Source organism: Apodemus sylvaticus, chromosome 2, assembly GCF_947179515.1.
Source record: "Apodemus sylvaticus chromosome 2, mApoSyl1.1, whole genome shotgun sequence".
NCBI lineage: Eukaryota > Metazoa > Chordata > Mammalia > Rodentia > Muridae > Apodemus > Apodemus sylvaticus.
The window spans coordinates 147,517,265-147,533,636 of NC_067473.1; the positions used below are offsets into that span (position 1 = coordinate 147,517,265).

Sequence of the window (16,372 nt, forward strand, 5' to 3'; positions counted from 1 at the left end):
AAATGTGTTCAAGTCTGTGTGTGTGGGCACCTGTGACTGTGAAGGTCCCAGGACAACCTTTGGCATTGTTTCTTCCATTGTTGGTTCTGAAGGTTGGACTCAGGTTGTCACACTTGTGCAGAAAAGTACTTTTACCTTTTCAGCCGTCTTGCCAGCTCCTGTGCTGTCTTCTTTTAACTTGACGTTTAGCTATTGCAGGCCCACCCCGCTGACGAATTACTGACTAGCGCTCTGACCTAGCGGTGTGGCTCATCCCTATATCCCAACACTTGGAGGGGAGCCAGAGGAGTTCAGGTTTAAAGGGCAGCCTGGGATGTATCACAGTGCTTTCTCTTAAAACAAACAAACAAACAAATCCACAACAAACCCCATTAACAACAAAAACAGTTGCCAAAACCAAAAGCCCCACTCACTGATCGGGCCCTTCGCTCATCAGTCTACTGGGAATGTTGTGCCACGTCAGTGAGTACACTTTACCAGAGTTTTCAGACAGTAAGACAACCGTCGGCTCACATCTGTGCGTGAGAAATGACAAGTGATTTCTTGTGTATGTTGCTCAATTCCCCTTAGGTAGTAGTGTGCAAGACTGTGATGTAGTTCATCCTTTGCTCCAGCGTGCAGTCCGGAGTACCTTCCAGCCTCGAGCTCCCATGCCCCCTCCCCTGCTGTGTGCCTAGCTTTCTTGTCAGAGTGCAGCTCCTCTCTCACATGATAGCCCATGCCCAGAGCTTTTTGCTCTCCCAAATAGTGGGTATCTTCCTTGTGTATGTCCTGACTTAGTATAAATGACAAGAACTGAAATTGCTGGGCCAGAGGGCTTATACATTAATAGATGTTCATACGTTCTAGACTGTCTTTCCTCTAGAATGCTGTTAGTCTGCCTGCCTGCATACACCTGCCCTACAGACTCTGCCTTCTTCTTCCCCGGAGCCATGGAAGCCCTTGTCACTTGTTGCTGCAAGGGTTTGCTGCAGCAGTGTCCACATCCATCAGCTCCTGCTCCATACGGATAGTCAAGCAGTGGCAGTGAGTTCTGATGGGAACGAACTGTGGAAAAAGAGAGAGCACGAGAGATGGGAACAGGGCGACGTGTGGTGGCAGCTGAGGACAGCCTGCCTGCTTGACTCTCCTCGCTGTCCTTATCTGCTCCCCAGCAGCATCCTAACCCAAGCACCACATCTGCCGGGAGCCCACTCTTCCTCATCGGTGCCAAACAGGCTTTGCTTATTAAAAGGTTTTCTCCCCAGACTGCCATCCTAACCTCAAAAATAAATGCAGTTGCTGCTCCCTGATTCTGGCTAGCCAAGGGGAGCCGGAGGGGCTGCCGGGGCTCCTTCTGCCAGAGCCTCAAGAGTCAGTAGCCAAAGTCTCTGTTGGTTGCAGCCAGCCTTCCTGCTGATGCAGCAGGCCAGAGCTGCCAAGCATTGGGAAAGGCGATCTGGAGACAAAGGCTGTTTATCTGTCGCCTTGTCTCCAGTAGTCTTGTGGTTTGGGTCTCGAGACCAGGCAAAGAAACTCAGTTTTGCTCTTGGGATTTTTGGTTTCCTTTCGAAATTTGTATCATCTTGTGCAAGAACTGGTGTGTCCGAGCTGCCAAGTGGGGCAGTAAACCTGAGTCGTGCTCCATGACGTCATGCTTGGAATACAGCAGCCAGATCAGGGCTTGGCGCAGAGGGGACTGGTTCGTTAGTATGTTTTCCAAATGCTCATTCTGGTTGTACCTCTCTGCTGTACAATCAGCTCTTCTTGTGCCGCATTTTAATGTTCCCTTGTCATCAGGGAGTCGGTTGTCACAGGAAGTTCTGCAGGTTGGGAAAAGGAGCCCTGGTTTTGGATCCTAATTCTGTAACCTGATCCAGCTGCTTCCTGAACACCATATCTCCATCTTTGAGGCCTCAGTTCTTTTCTGTGTAATAGGATCATTAGTTTTTGGTTTGGTTTGGTTTGTTTGAGACAGGCACTTGCCATGTTGCTCACACTAGTTCTGAACTCCAGAGCTAAAGTAATCTTCCCCAGAGCAGATGAGACGTCAGGCTTTGCCACTGTGAAATGGGGTTAATTACACCCAGGTTCAGGTTTTGTCTGTCCAAATTCCTGTTATTCCTTCTTATTACAGACAGTCATGACATATCAAAAGCCACAAAATAGAACTAAAGTGGACCAGAGCAGTCTAGAGAAGAGAGCTTATTGGAGGGCAGGGTAGGTGGTGCTTGGGAAAGCTTAAGGAAATGATGGAACCTGTGTCCAGGAAGATGGGCACTTTGCCCTTTTCAAAGTGCCACTTTGGTCCACAGAAGCCTGGCCCGGGCAGAGTTTCTGAACAGAAGGCACCTGGATAGGATGTGGCTGAGCCAGGCCTGGGTGCTATCTCAGCTCCCAGTCTGGCCAGCTGCCTCCCTCCAGTAAGAGGGGAAGTGTATGGTGTATTACCTCAGGGAAAACAAGCCCCTGGGAACAGCTTAGTCTTGCTGTCAGAGGGTAGATCAGCTTGAAAGGAAAAAGGTTTCTTTTAATTCTGTAGGGGGCAAAAAAGGACTGGAAATTTCCAAGATAAAGGCCCCGAATGGAGAAACAGCACTTCCAGTACAGAGGTCCTGGCTGATTGATCTTTACTGCCCAGGAATCCAGACAAAGGTCCCTGAAGTATATTGACTGGCCTCAAATCAAGACAGGGTTTTTCTTGCTAAAGATGCCTGGCCCAGCTCAGCTTTAGCCCGATGTATATGCATGCATTTGTGGAACGGACACACACACACACACACACACACACACACACACACACACGCACGCAACAAAAAGGAGCATAGGTCGCCTCTTGCTCTAGCCTCAGGTTCTTAATTTGTTAGGTCTGTGTCCTCAGGCAAGTCAGGTCTCCTCCAGGAGTTTCCCTCTCCTGGGGTGTTATCAATGGTAACGACATCTCCTTAATGTTTGGGCAACTGCAACAGTCTTTATAGCCTTAAAAAAGGAGTTGTCAGGGAATACTTGCAGATATTCTCAGCTAGGCAGCTTGGTCTTGAGGGGAGAGTTGGTCTTCAGGACCAGAGAAACTTGTCCTCAGAGCTTCCTGGGCTGTCGAGCAAACTCCCTATCTGTGCCCTGTTCAGACAAAGTCTCTTTGAGAAGAGGCCATCCCAGATCTCTCTCCCTTCTGGTCGATTAACTTGTTCCTCTGGCCTGGGTGGAGGGACTGCTGGACTAGACTGGAGCCTTGCTGCTGCCGCAGGCTGGGCAGGGCTTCACTCCAGAGACCCACATGGAGCACAGCACAAGATTATCTATGCCGAGGCCAAGGACAACTTGGAGGGACCTGTTAACAGAGCTTTAAAAAGCCAAGTAGGCATTTCCATGGGGGGTGGGAGGGTGAGAGGACAGATCTTCCCAGAGAAGGTGACATATTAGGATTATGTAGACCTAGAGAAGAGGAAAGCAGATGACAGCCAAAGGTGTGTGATGAGAGCTCAGCAGGAGGGGTGGCAGGAAAGGTGCCCAGGTGGGCCAAGGCGAGGCCGCAAAGATCCTGATCAGTGAAGTTTGGTAGGTGTTTCTGCTGACGTCACTGTGAACATCTGGTTATAATCTGACTCTTCCACTACTCTGAATAGACTATTCTCTCTCTCCTCGAAACCCTGCAGTCTGCTCCGATGTACCAGTACCTTGATAGGAAGATGTTCAAAGAAGCATACCAAATTGCTTGCTTGGGAGTGACAGACACTGATTGGCGTGAACTGGCCATGGAAGCCCTAGAAGGACTAGAGTTTGAAACAGCAAAGAAGGTATGTATTTAGTAGTGAGCCAGAATTTGGTCCTTGGAAGAGTCCCTTGAGGCAGAAGGGTCCTGGTAACACCAAAGGAGTAGAAACCGACTATAATGGGCTCTGAAGTCTCCTCAGTCACCCCTTTCACAGTGGTGGGAACACCCTTCCCAGGGTTGTTTCTCTGGAAGGTTCTGGCAGACTAGGCCCTGTTCTCAGGAAGCTGGGAAGATGTAAGCAGATAAAGCTAGTAGAACATCTGGTTGATTCCGGCTGTCAGTCTTGGTAGCAGTAATTTACGTAAAGAGCCGAGATAAAGCCTTACGTGGCAGCCATTGATTAATCACATGTCTCAGCCTGGGCTTAAGCACCAGCCATCTCACACCACCATTGTTCTTGGCAATGGCTTAGTGCAAAGGAGATGCCCAGGCTCTCTGGTTCCCACAGCAGTCAGTGTGGTAGTGTCCCACACCCTCTTGGCATGACTCGTAGTGTTACTTCTAGTTTAGCAAAAAGAAAAAAAGCTAAAGAAATGGTCAAAAACATTTAAGCTTTCCTAGACTTAGGAGTGCCCATCTGATAGAGCAAGGGAGAAGAAGGAATGGCTTCCAGCCTCTCCTGTCCTCTTTCCCTGCGTTCTGTCCCATAGCCAAGTGGAGAGTCTCCTTTTGCCCAGGCTACTGATACTGAAGTACTTGCAGACAAATGTGGTCCCTGCCTCCTGTCAAACAGGACCATTGAACCAGAGCGCACTTCAGAGCTGGGCTTTCCCCAACCTGTTCTCTCAGCCTGACTTCTCTACCCCAGCATTGAAAATGCATAGCTCTCTTCCTCTATTTTGTACTCACCTTGAGGCCTCCTCAGGCCTGGTAAAGAGGAGTTTGGAGAAGCTGTGCAAATCCCAACCCTGTCACACAGAGTCAGAGGTGTCCCTGCTCGGTGGTAGAGCACTGGCTAGCATGCACAAGGCCTTGTTTCAACACAGCACGTGAAGAAGAGTAAAGCTACCCAATAATTACCTACATGTTTTTAGATCAGATAAGCATTGGGAAATATTAGACTAGGGCTTTGGGAATTCAGAAGAGATAGGGAGTTCATTCTCTTACCCCACCTAAAAATGCAAGCCTGTCAGGAATACTAAAAGGTTTTCAGGATGTCTCCGATCTATAGCTGGAAATAAAGTTCCCTCTAGATAGTCACCCCTTCACACCTAGAGCCTGAGAGCCAGCTCATGTTAGTATTGCATGTAATGGAGCACATGACCTCTGAGTCACTGAGCACGTGTCCAGACAAAGGGAACTGAAGCTAGAACACAAGCTTCTATTCATTTCACACCCCACCTTGCATCCCAGAACACTTGAGAATAGACATGATCGGATCAAAGCCCTGGGTTCTTTGTTAGAGTGGTATTTCTTTAGTCATTTTACCTGACACATGAAAATTGTCTGTATATTTCTTGTGGGTAGTATGATATTTAGAAAAGTCATAGAGCTTTGAACATAGACCTTGACTGATGTTTTGTCTTAATCCTGAATCCTTGGCTTTCCTCTCCCCTGGGTACCAGTTATTCAGGACTCAGACTTGTGGCAGGAGGGGCCTGGCCTAGAAGGGTCCCCCCACTAGATGGCACAGGAGAGCTGCTTAGTGCTGCCAGCTGCATCTGTTCCCTGCTCCCCACTTCCCTCTGTGGAAGTTATTCACAGTCTCGTGACTGACCACTCCAAATAGCACCCTGACTCTGCGGTATATCAAGGCTGAAAGTTGTCAGTGACAGACTTATCAAATTCAAGAACTCAGTGCTCAGAACCACAAAGACTGTTGGAGAGGCGCCGCTTGCTTGCCTGACTGCAGAGAGGATTGCTGGAGCCCATTCGTAGAGAGGAGATAGCTCAAGGTCCTGGTGGGCTGAGACCCGAGTCTTTTCCCTGCTCTGCCCATTACCAGGGACCTACTGTACATGGCTCAGGAAGCACAAATCCGGGTGGCAGCTGTTAGTTTTGTTCACGCTGCCCAATTGACCCTTCTACCAGTTCCTCAGGAAAGGCCAAGTCCTAGGTCCTATGCAGTGTGCCTGTCACCCCAGCTTCTTAGCAGGCTGTGGCAGGAAGATCCTGTGAGCACAGCCGGTCAAGGCCAGCCTAGGCAACATAGTAAGTCCCTGTTTCAGAAAGAAAGCCACTTGCCAGGTCCCTCCTGGGCAGTGCTTTGCCTAATCCTGCGGTGTGCCACTGCTCATGCTCAGACAGGAAGTGTCCTCCCTAGGGGATCTGCCTCCTGCTAGTGTAGCTCTTGGCTCAGGGAGATTTAGCTCTCTGTTTAATCTCCAAGCTTTCCATTTCCACTGTGAACCCCTGAACTAGGGAAGGGGACAGAGGCCAAGTGAAATTCCTGTGTCCCCAGCCTTTGACTAGATCCTGTCCCTGTAGGGTAGGATGAAGTCAGCCTGCGGCCATCTGTGAGGCAACCGGAAACTGGATGGCTTGAGCACTTCTTTCAGCATTGAGGGTACCTAGCAGTGGCCAAGGGCTGCACATTGTAAACCACGATGGCTCAGGAACTGTGCTCTGGGCATGTGTCAGTCCATCTCACATGAACAACCCAGAAAACACAGCAGAGCACACAGAGGTTCAGTTTGCCTAAGTCCCTGTGATACCCAAGAGCAGCAAAAGGCACTTCACTGGCCCCAGACTGCCTGACCCTCACAACCTTCTAGAAATCCATCATCAGAAGTCTCTACCCCGATTGGGAGTCCAAGCAGAGGATACGCATTCAGGATTAACATGCAAGTTTACTTTCTAGGGACCAGGAGATTATTCCCTGCCATCCTCCTTGAGCACTGCTCTTTCCCGAGCCTTTTCCTCCTCTCCCTATGTGCCCTGTGTGTATAGCACCATTGAGTTAGCAGAGCTGTCTGCTGCTTCCCATCCAGATCAAAGGGAGAAGCGTGCAGGCTCTTGTCTCTGTGTCTTGCCTACTCTGCAGATGCCATTGACTGGAATCAGCCCGGCTTGCCTTTCCATTATGAGCAGTGTCTGGCAAGGGTTCCACGGTAGACTTCAGGATCACCACAGTTCTGTTTTACCTAATCCCAAAATGATTGATGCTCCCAGGACTTCTTTACAGTTCTTTGTAAGGACTAATCCTTGAGATGAAGACAGGCTGAGCCTCTCTTCACACAATGATGAATCGAGCTTCCCCCAGCCCCCTGCTTGCTGGCTGCCTCTCTAGAGCTTGGTGTGTCCCACCCCCATCAGCCTGTGGAGAACAGGAAGGCAGCTGACTCTATTCTTATTCCTTTCCCATAGGCCTTCACCAGAGTCCAGGACCTTCGATACCTAGAACTGATCAGCAGTATTGAGGTAACTGATGAAAGCATCTTCCATCACAGGATACAGTGGCCAGTAATCACAAGGAGATGTGGACGCAGGCCCTATAGTCTGTTCTGGAGGATAGAGTGTCTGTATAGAGACAACACCCGCTTAGTCGCTTGGTAGTTGAGGGAGAAGGTTTGGGTCTCTCTAAGCTTTGGCTCCTTGTTCCTACCATGGGATCTCTACAGCAGGCAGTGGTGATGCTCTCCTTTCATTCCAGTACTCAGGAGGCAGAGACAGATGGATTTCTGAGTTCAAGGCCAGCCTGGGCTACCAAGTGAGTTCCAGGACAGCCAGGGCTACACAGAGAAACTTTGTTGCAAAAATCCAATATGGGGGTCTGTTCTTCTCTAGTACTGCTATAAGACAGACTCTAGAGCCTGGTATACCCCGTTGGAATGAGTAGCTATTGCTATTTTCCTGGACGCTAGTAATCTGCCAGGAAACAAAGTATTTCCCAAATGTCCCCAACATGGTCTACTAAGGCGTCCTCCTGCCCAGAAGGCCTGCGGTAGGCTAAAGAATCTGGTCTGACTGCACCATTTATGGGTGATGGAAGACGCTATTTTTAATTTCTGTGTATCTCAGTGCTGTCTGACTGTCTATAAAAAAGGCACACACATTTCTTTCTCCCGAACAGATTTATTGTGAGGCTGAGGGAATGTGAGACACACTGGAGTGCCCAGATGGAAGCAGTGAAGGAACTGAGAATGTCTTGCCCCTCTAACTCAGTTCAGCAGAGTAAAGGCTTATTGTGGGCCTCAGCCCTGTGTGGGTGGGGAGGGCAGGGGCAGCAAGCGGAGCGGAGCCAAGGGAGACTACAATATGGTAGCTGCTGTTCATTGAGTCTGTTGGTGTACAACCAAAGAATGTGCGACACCTACAAGGTCCTTAGTGTGATGGACCAGTGGCATTGTCAGCCCTGTTGGGGTGGGGCGGGGGGAGGAAGGAAAGTTAGGAGAGGGTGGGGCACATCCTCCTGTTCAAAACCTCAGGGACACCCAGGCACTTCCCTGTTTTCCCTAAGCTTTGCCACTTTTGCCTTGTGAGCCTTCCCTGTGTCTTCTACCCAGCCGATCACTGGTTGTCAGCCTCTTCCCACAGAGGTGGGCAAGGGCTAGCTGGGTGCCGTTGTCTCATGCCTCTGGCTCTCGGGGATGATGCTTGGTGTGAGCCATTGCGACCCTTGGAATCTTTGTCCAAAGCTGCAGAACATCACTTTTCTTTGTACAAAAGTAACTGGCCAGAGAGGAAGCTGACACTTATCACTTGTCATGTTAGTTCAAACCGTCTACCTTTGCTTATGATCTGTGAGCTGAGAATTGCGCTTAAGGAACTCTCTGGAGAAAAGAGTACTCAACTGACCTCTTGTGACTGTCCTCAGGCCTCAGCTTCTGGATTATGGATAGCCAGCATTTACCAAGGAGCTGTGTTCCTCAGTGGGTTCCTGTTGAATACCTGGGATAATAGCATACCCGTGGCAGAATAATCTGTCCATGTTGACAGTCCTTTACAAACACGTTCTTCTGTGGCCCACATTCCCCACCAACTGACACCTGTCTTACTACAAGAGTTTAATTCACTCATAAGTTTTAGATGTCAGCTTACTTGGTTGATTAGCTCGCACTGTGTGAAGGTTTAAAAATTATTTCTGTCAGTGGTGAGGCATGTTGTCTCCAGCTGCTGAAACTTCTACCAGCTTGTCGAGAGGTTTGATTCCGTGTCTCATCTCCCTCCAGTGAGATGTACTTGATAGAAAACAAGCAAGCGGCAACTGCCGGGGCTCGGGCTGAGTGCTGGCACATGTTTACAAACACTGGCACTTTAGACTAACATGGGAGGAAGGTGTGGGTGCGCTTCAGTGTGCATGCACTTGCATGTGCACATGTATGTGCACACCAGGTGTGTGTTAGGAACTATGCTTCAGACATTAGCGCACACAGTGTCTTAGAGTTTCTGTTGCTATGATAAAACACCCTAATCAAAACAACTTGGAAAGGAAAGGGTTTACTTCAACTTAAATTTCCACATCACAGCCTGTCAATGAAGAAAGTCGGGGCAGGAATCTGGAGACAGAAGCTGCAGTGAAAACATGAGGAATGCTGCTTACTGGCTTGCTCCTCTGGCTTGCTTGGCCTGCTTTCTTTCTTTCTTTCTTTTTTCTTTTTTTGTGTTTTGTTTGTTTGTTTGTTTGTTTGTTTGTTTTTTCGAGACAGGGTTTCTCTGTATAGCCCTGGCTGTCCTGGAACTCACTCTGTAGACCAGGCTAGCCTTGAACTCAGAAATCCATCTGCCTCTGCCTCCCAAGTGCTGGAATTACAGGCATGTGCCACCGCTGCCCGGTTCTCAGCCTGCTTTCTTATAGCACCTGGGCTACCAGTCCTGGGGTGGCACCACCCACAGTGCGCTGGACTTGCCACATCAATCAAGAGACACGCCACAGGGTTACCCCAGGCCAACCTGGTGGGGTCATTTTCTCAACTGAGGAGTTTCTGTCAAGTGGACATAAAACTAGCCAGCATACAGAATATCTCTTCAACTCTTAGAAACAGAAACATAGTTAGCTTTGTGACCCTTTTATGCCTTCCATCTTGGTTGAAAATCCCAAACTTAGTCCTTGTTTGTCATCATCCTGGGTCACAGCTCTGCCACCCAGGTATCAGGGCCTTGGAGGGCTTGAGCATGCAGGGGCTGTCCCCAACTCTGACAGTGCACACTATTCAAATTATCCAGTGGTTGCTTTGGGCAAATGTACAGGAAAACAGTCCTGTGGAATTTCCACTGAGCAAACAAAGGTTCGCCTCTTGTTTGATCTTCAGTGGTCTGAAAAAGGAAAAAAATCTGCTTTTGTTGTTGAACATTCCCAATAGAGACATAGGTGAGAGACATAGCAGCTCAGGAGCCAAGTGTAGGCTCCAGTAGGAAGACCCGAAATAGCTGCAGCTAGCCTTTGTACAGGCGACTTCCTGCGAGGCTGTAAAGGCCATTTCCTGTGCTTCTAATTTTTCCAGGAGAGGAAGAAGAGGGGAGAGACCAACAATGACCTGTTTCTGGCAGATGTGTTTTCCTACCAGGGGAAGTTCCACGAGGCCGCCAAACTGTACAAGAGGAGCGGGCATGAGAACCTCGCCCTCGACATGTACACTGACCTCTGCATGTTTGAGTATGCCAAGGTAACCCACCATGTCCTGGGCCCAGCCTGCCACCAGCAGTTCCCAAGGCTCTGACCTGCAGTTGCTTTAAGTCATGTATCCAAGACATGAAAATGGGGATGAGTCTGGGTGGTGGTGGTGCATACCTCTAATCTCCACCGCAGGAGGCAGGCAGGTGGGTCTCTGTGAGTTTGAGGCCCACCTTGTCTACAGAGTGAGTTCCAGAACAGCTAGGAATACACAAGAAACCCTGTTTTAAAAACCCAAAAGTAAATAATAAATAAATTAGTTAATAAAATAAATTGAAATGGGAATGACGTCAGAAAAAGGGTAGGCAGATTAATAAACAGGACCTGAATCTGGGTGTCAGAGGGACAGCACATTCAGAGCACCTGTCCACAACAGCTGGGTGGGCTTTGAGCATGCCAGCATGATGCTGTTACCTGGTACTGAGGGCTTAGTGACGTCTCCACAGACTCCCTCAGACCTGCGTCAGGAGCCACCAAGGTTTACTGTTCTAAGTGGCAGTCCATCCTACAAGGCAGGGTGCTGTGGATCCCTGACGCCAGCACTCCCCAGGGAGCCTGCTCTGAGCAGCTGGAGTGCACAGAGCCTTACAGAGTATTCAGGAAGGTCCCCTTCTGCATCTGAACGGTGGCCCCTCAAGGTTAGTCCCTAGGTACTCAAGACTTTTGAAGGTGCTTCCTAGACACCGGAGCCCCACTAAAGAGCCAGCGTTCTCAGTGGTCAACCCTTAGCCTGCAGCAAGGCTTAAAGCCTAGGTGTGGAACAGTGAGGTTCTTCCACAAAGGGCCTCTGAGGCCCTCAAAATCCCGCAGAGTCCTCAAGTCCTAGCCAATCACCTAGTTTACAAGTCCCAAGTAGGATAGCTTCCCATTCTTGTGTGTGTCTGTGCCTAACCACAGCTAGTCTTGCTACCCATCTGTTAGACCCTGTGGCTCCTTCATAGAAGAAGGAGGGCTTTTCCTGGTCCCTGCCTTTTACACCTCAGATCTGGGCTTCAGGCTTTCTTAGCCATGCTCCCTCCCACACATCCAGCATTACATGAAATGCCCTTTCCACCTAAAAGGGACAGATCCCAGGGCAGAAGTTAGGTACCTCAGCCTGCCGGCCTTCGTTGTTCCTTGAGACTAAGCCCTCAGAGCTGCTGGTGGGCCACTGTGGTGTGGTATAGCTGAAAATGGCTGCTTGGCAGCCAGAGTGAAGTGTGATTATGGAACCCACATGTCACCAGTGGGTGAGGACTCACAGAGCCAAGCCGTTCCTGCTTCCTCAGAGCAGAGCAGAGCAATAGCTCAGTGGACAGAACAATGCAAAACCCTAACATGCCATGCTGTAGTGAGGAGTAGCTAGGCGTGATAGTGCATATCTTCAATCTCAGCATTCAGGAGGCAGAAGCAGGCAGATCTCTGTGAGTTCAAGGCCAGCCTGGTTTACAAAAGTGAGTTACAGGACAGCCAGGGCAACATAGAGAGACCCTGTCAAAATAAAATAAAATAAAATAAAATAAAATAAAATAAAATAAAATAAAATAAAATATGAAAACAGGACGAAAGATGAGGCGTGTGATTGGATTAAATTACAAGTCCACATCCAAGGATGTGCCTTGGTATAGTAGAACCCTGGGTTCAATTCCAGTACTTCATGCATTGTGTATATGTGTGTGTGTGTGTATATACATACATGCATGTGTGTACACACATAAATAAATAAATAAATAAATAAATAAATAAATAAATAAATAAATAAATAAATAAATAAATAAAATGTTAGGAAAGTGGGAGGGCCAGGTTTGACTCCAGGGTGGATGGATGCCTTTAGACCTCCCTCTGGCTGCCCACTTTGGCTCCGTTCATGGCTCGCCTGCACTTCCTGCACATGGCCTCCTACCCAGCAGTGCAGCCTGTTCATACACTCCATCTGGTGTGGCTCTCCATGAAGGTAAATACTTTGAGCTTGTTTTGATTTTAATTTCTGATCACAATTCCCAGTACGTTGGTCCCAACTCAAGCCTGCGCGCGCGCGAGCACACACACACACACACACACACACACACACACACACACACACCCTGGCTTGGTAGTCTGCATTTGGGAAGTGCACACACACACACACACACACACACACACACACACACCCTGGCTTGGTAGTCTGCATTTGGGAAGTGTGTGCACACACACACATTATGTTGGGGTGGGAGATACAGTGCTTAGTAACATGCATGTTTTTGTTTACTTGAAATTGCTTCCCAAGATTCAATCTGGTTTTGGAAATTTTTTAAATTACATTCCCACGTACAAATAAATTGTATGCTTTCCGGACAAGTGACATGTTTATGTGGTGATAAAGGGATTATAATGCTCTTAACTCTTGTATAGTGTGTCCTTATCAGGAGCACCGAACATGAGAACCCTGTTCAGTCTCATTCATCACTCAGCACGACCTCTTTCTGTCCACTCCAGGACAGAAAGTCTGTGAGTCTTTGCTGTGGCCCCCAGATAATGTGCAAATTGGCTTTATAGAACCAAAAAGCCTTTGAAAACACACTTGGTTGAGCTTTGAAGGAACTATTTAGACTCAGCTTGAGTTAAGTCGCAGCCTCTGCATTGGCTGCTCGGCTGGAGGGGTGTGCCCCTGACCCAGCGAGCTAGGTGCCCACATGGCTCCCTTGGGGAGGTGCCTTGCATCGTGGCCCCCTAGCTTTTGGCCTTTTCCCTCTGTTATCTCACTGAGCACTCATTTGCCAGAGTCCCTTTGAAGGACATTTCTGTGCTTTTATAAGGCCTGTCTCTGTTGCTAACCTCATGCAGCTAGCTGAGCAGGAGAGCTTTATGTGCATGAAGAGTTGAAGTCATCATGACTGCCAAGAGGGAAGTGTGTCTGTAATAGCCCAAGCTAGGTGTCCTCAGTGGCTGCTCCCAGCTTCATCTCTGTGTGCCCCATGGGGAGGCAGAAGACAGCTGTAGGCGACCCTATCTTTATTTGTTCTGTAACAGGTAACAGATGCCTTTCCTCCCCTTCCTGAATTGTTTGGCTGCCCTAGACCAACCTAATATATGGTTTTAGGGGCTACATAATTACCCTTAAAGCAAATGGAAGAAGAAATGAGCTAATTGTTCAAGTGAGTTCTGCATGCATTGACTGCACTTGCCTGACAAATGAGTGCTGATCTCGAGGAAAGGAATGCTTTTTATACTTAGTGGGGTTGACACAGAGCACTCTCTGCAGGGTACGTTCTCCTAAGACAAACCGCTTCTCACTAGCAATGCACATCTGTGCTTTATGTCTCTCAGTTCCCCATTTTGAAAAACCCCACCTTGAAAAGTGTCAGCACTGAGGCAGCTTCAACAGTGGCAGCTCTGTCCTAAGAAGAGGTAATATTCTGAGGTTGTTTCTGGTGCACTTTGGCGGTAACTTAGAGAAGCTGGTCGTGACCTCAGCAATACCCCCGTCATTGGGGTAAAAAGACCTCAGGCCCTGCCCGATCTCTGAACCCCCAAAGGACTATTTCCTTCATCTGTGGCTCCTGCCATCCCTTCCTGGGTCATAGTCCTACTTCTGCAGATCTAATCTCACAAGATCTGATGTCACTCAGTTAAGAAATGAACCACTGGGCAGCACTGGGAGGTGGAATCAGGCAAATCTCTCTGAGTACCAGGCCAGCCAGAGCAACACAGTGAGACCCTGCTATAAAAAAAATTGTGTGTGTGTATGGGGCGGGGTGAGCCAAGGACTGTTTTGTCAGCTATCTGTCATAGATATGTCTTAGGGGCAAAGCCAACAGAATAAGCCTAGTTCAGGCCACAGAACATCTGAGAAAAAGAGATGAGAAAAGCACTTTAGTGTGGCAGTGAAGGAGGGCACAAGGGACCAACCCCAGAACTCTGTATCATTGTGCATGCTTAAGTTTAGAACCATGTGCTCAGCACCAGTCTGGGGCATCTGGTGTCGTCTCAGTGTGACTAGTGATTATAGGATTAGTATTTGTAATTTCACAGCCAGTCATGTTTCTATCCAACTGTGTGGAGGTCACAAATTAACCGCTCCCAGCCCCTTCTCTACAGTCTCTGAGGTGTTTAGAACAAGTGTGAAGGGAAGGAGACATGAGGGCGCAGTCCTTGACATGTCCCTGGGCCCCAGAAGCACTGTTGGGTGGCCTGTGTGGCACTTCCGTGCACACTCCCTTCCTGGACACCTGGGACTGACCCACAGTCAGGAGCTGGGCTCTCATATATCCTGCTCCTTTGCACAGCCACGCGAAGCCCTTCCCTGCTCTGCTGTCTGGAGCTGATGTAATGCGGGCACAGGAAGTCCTAATCCTGCATGGCTTTGTTTGTTGTGCTTCCTCAGGATTTCCTCGGATCTGGAGACCCTAAAGAGACAAGGCTGCTCATTACCAAGCAGGCTGACTGGGCCCGGAACATCAACGAGCCCAAAGCTGCTGTGGAGATGTACATCTCAGCCGGCGAGCATGCCAAGGCCATAGAGATCAGCGGCAGCCATGGTTGGGTCGACATGTAGGTGCAGCCCTTGCCTGGGGACTCTGGACAGTGGGTTAACTTCTGGGTTTTTGACTGACAAGAGAAAAATTGTTTCTCTAAATATCTGCACCAAACATGAAAATGACTAGGTTCTCTGGGAGATGAAGACTTGGACAAGGTAGCACTGCCTTTGCTGAGTATGAGACCTAGGGAACACACAGATGTCCCTCAGGCACTGTGTTGACCTTACACCCCTCAGATCAGGGTCTCTACATTCATCTGGTAAATGAGGGAATCAACCCTCAGAGGGACTGGTCCTCAAGGACCAAGTGTCTGGGGAGCTGTAGGGCTAAGCTTTAGATTGACTTGGGTGGTGTCGGTGCCCCTAACACAGCATGAGAGTACCAAAGGGCACAAGAAGAACCCTCAGTCCACCAGGGACGCCAGCTCTCTGTGAGGATCCATGGTATCCTCCCTGAGTCCTTCCGTGAAGTGGCCTTGCTGAACCTTCAGAAAGAATCATTTAGAAGGGGAAAGAGTATAGGCAGGAGACACAGTAGGCCAGCAGGGACAGTGATGGCTTGCAGTCCCCCAGGCACATGGAGGAGCTGGAACAGAGAGGGAGCTAGATACAGAAGAATGGAGGAGCGGGCAGGCCACATGATGGTTCCATCTTAGGACTTGGCACCCATCCTCCAGGTGACACTGAGCAAGGGGCAACTGAGGTGAAGGAGCTTGTACAACAAAGGCCACTGTTGGTTAGGAGGCTACAGTGTGGTCCTCAGATAGGAGCCAGTGGCAGAGTCAGGCCCTGGGGAAGAGGAGAGGCAGGTGTGTGGGCCGCCCACCAAGGGACCTTGAGTGGCTAACCTACCCCAACCCTCCCTTGTCTAGGAACAGTATCAGAAAGACACACGCTTAGGTCTTAGATTGTGCCCCCAAGAAGTCTCTCTACAAAAGGGGCGGTGCTAAGGGGCCTGGCAGGCTCATGGTCTCTACTTTTCCTACTAGTTTTTCTTGTCACTTCCCTTTGCAAGTGCTATGTATTAGGTTTCCCTGGGGACACTTAACAAGTTCAAGGAAGAGACATTAAGTCGGTTCTGTCCCTCCTCTGGCTGTTACGGGTACCTCTCCCCTAGGAACGTCAGTTTGGTGGGTGGAGCTCTTAGGCTCTAGAGGGCTGCCTGTACTACTACCTTTCTCTAAAATCATGTCCTTTTTCTGCTAAGCAGTGTTATTTTTAGGTGCCATTATTATTCTAAGCGCAGACTGACAGGCCTCCCTGAGCCCGCCTGTCTGAGCTTCGGATCTGTTAGAGCCTCTTCTGTTCTCACATAAAGCAGGCTGGGTAGAGTCCCCACCCTGAGAAAGCTGCTTTACCCCAAACCCTGGGCCGGCTAGATCCACGCTGAATCCAGCCATGTGCTGTCGAGCAGTGGGAAGGTGATCACTACTGGGAAGGTCTGAGTGACTGGCCCTGGGGACCTTCTCTGGAGTGAGGACACTGCTGGGGCTTCTGGCCCAGGACAGGCTTCACATTTGTCACCTCGTCCAGACCGTCAGTCGCTAAGGCAGCCTCATGCACAGCCTCT

General features: G+C 49.3%; 1 protein-coding gene across 3 annotated transcripts in view; it reads left to right on the forward strand.

Annotated features, from left to right (window-relative positions):
* Ift122 (intraflagellar transport 122) overlaps nt 1-16,372 on the forward strand; it is a 67,775-nt gene that overhangs the window by 38,811 nt on the left and 12,592 nt on the right. For all 3 annotated transcript variants that reach the window (XM_052174619.1, XM_052174621.1, XM_052174620.1), the window contains exons 15-18: nt 3,636-3,776; nt 7,061-7,114; nt 10,138-10,299; nt 14,650-14,816. In XM_052174619.1, the coding sequence (XP_052030579.1) occupies nt 3,636-3,776; nt 7,061-7,114; nt 10,138-10,299; nt 14,650-14,816 (524 nt within the window). The remainder of the gene's footprint in view (nt 1-3,635; nt 3,777-7,060; nt 7,115-10,137; nt 10,300-14,649; nt 14,817-16,372) is intronic.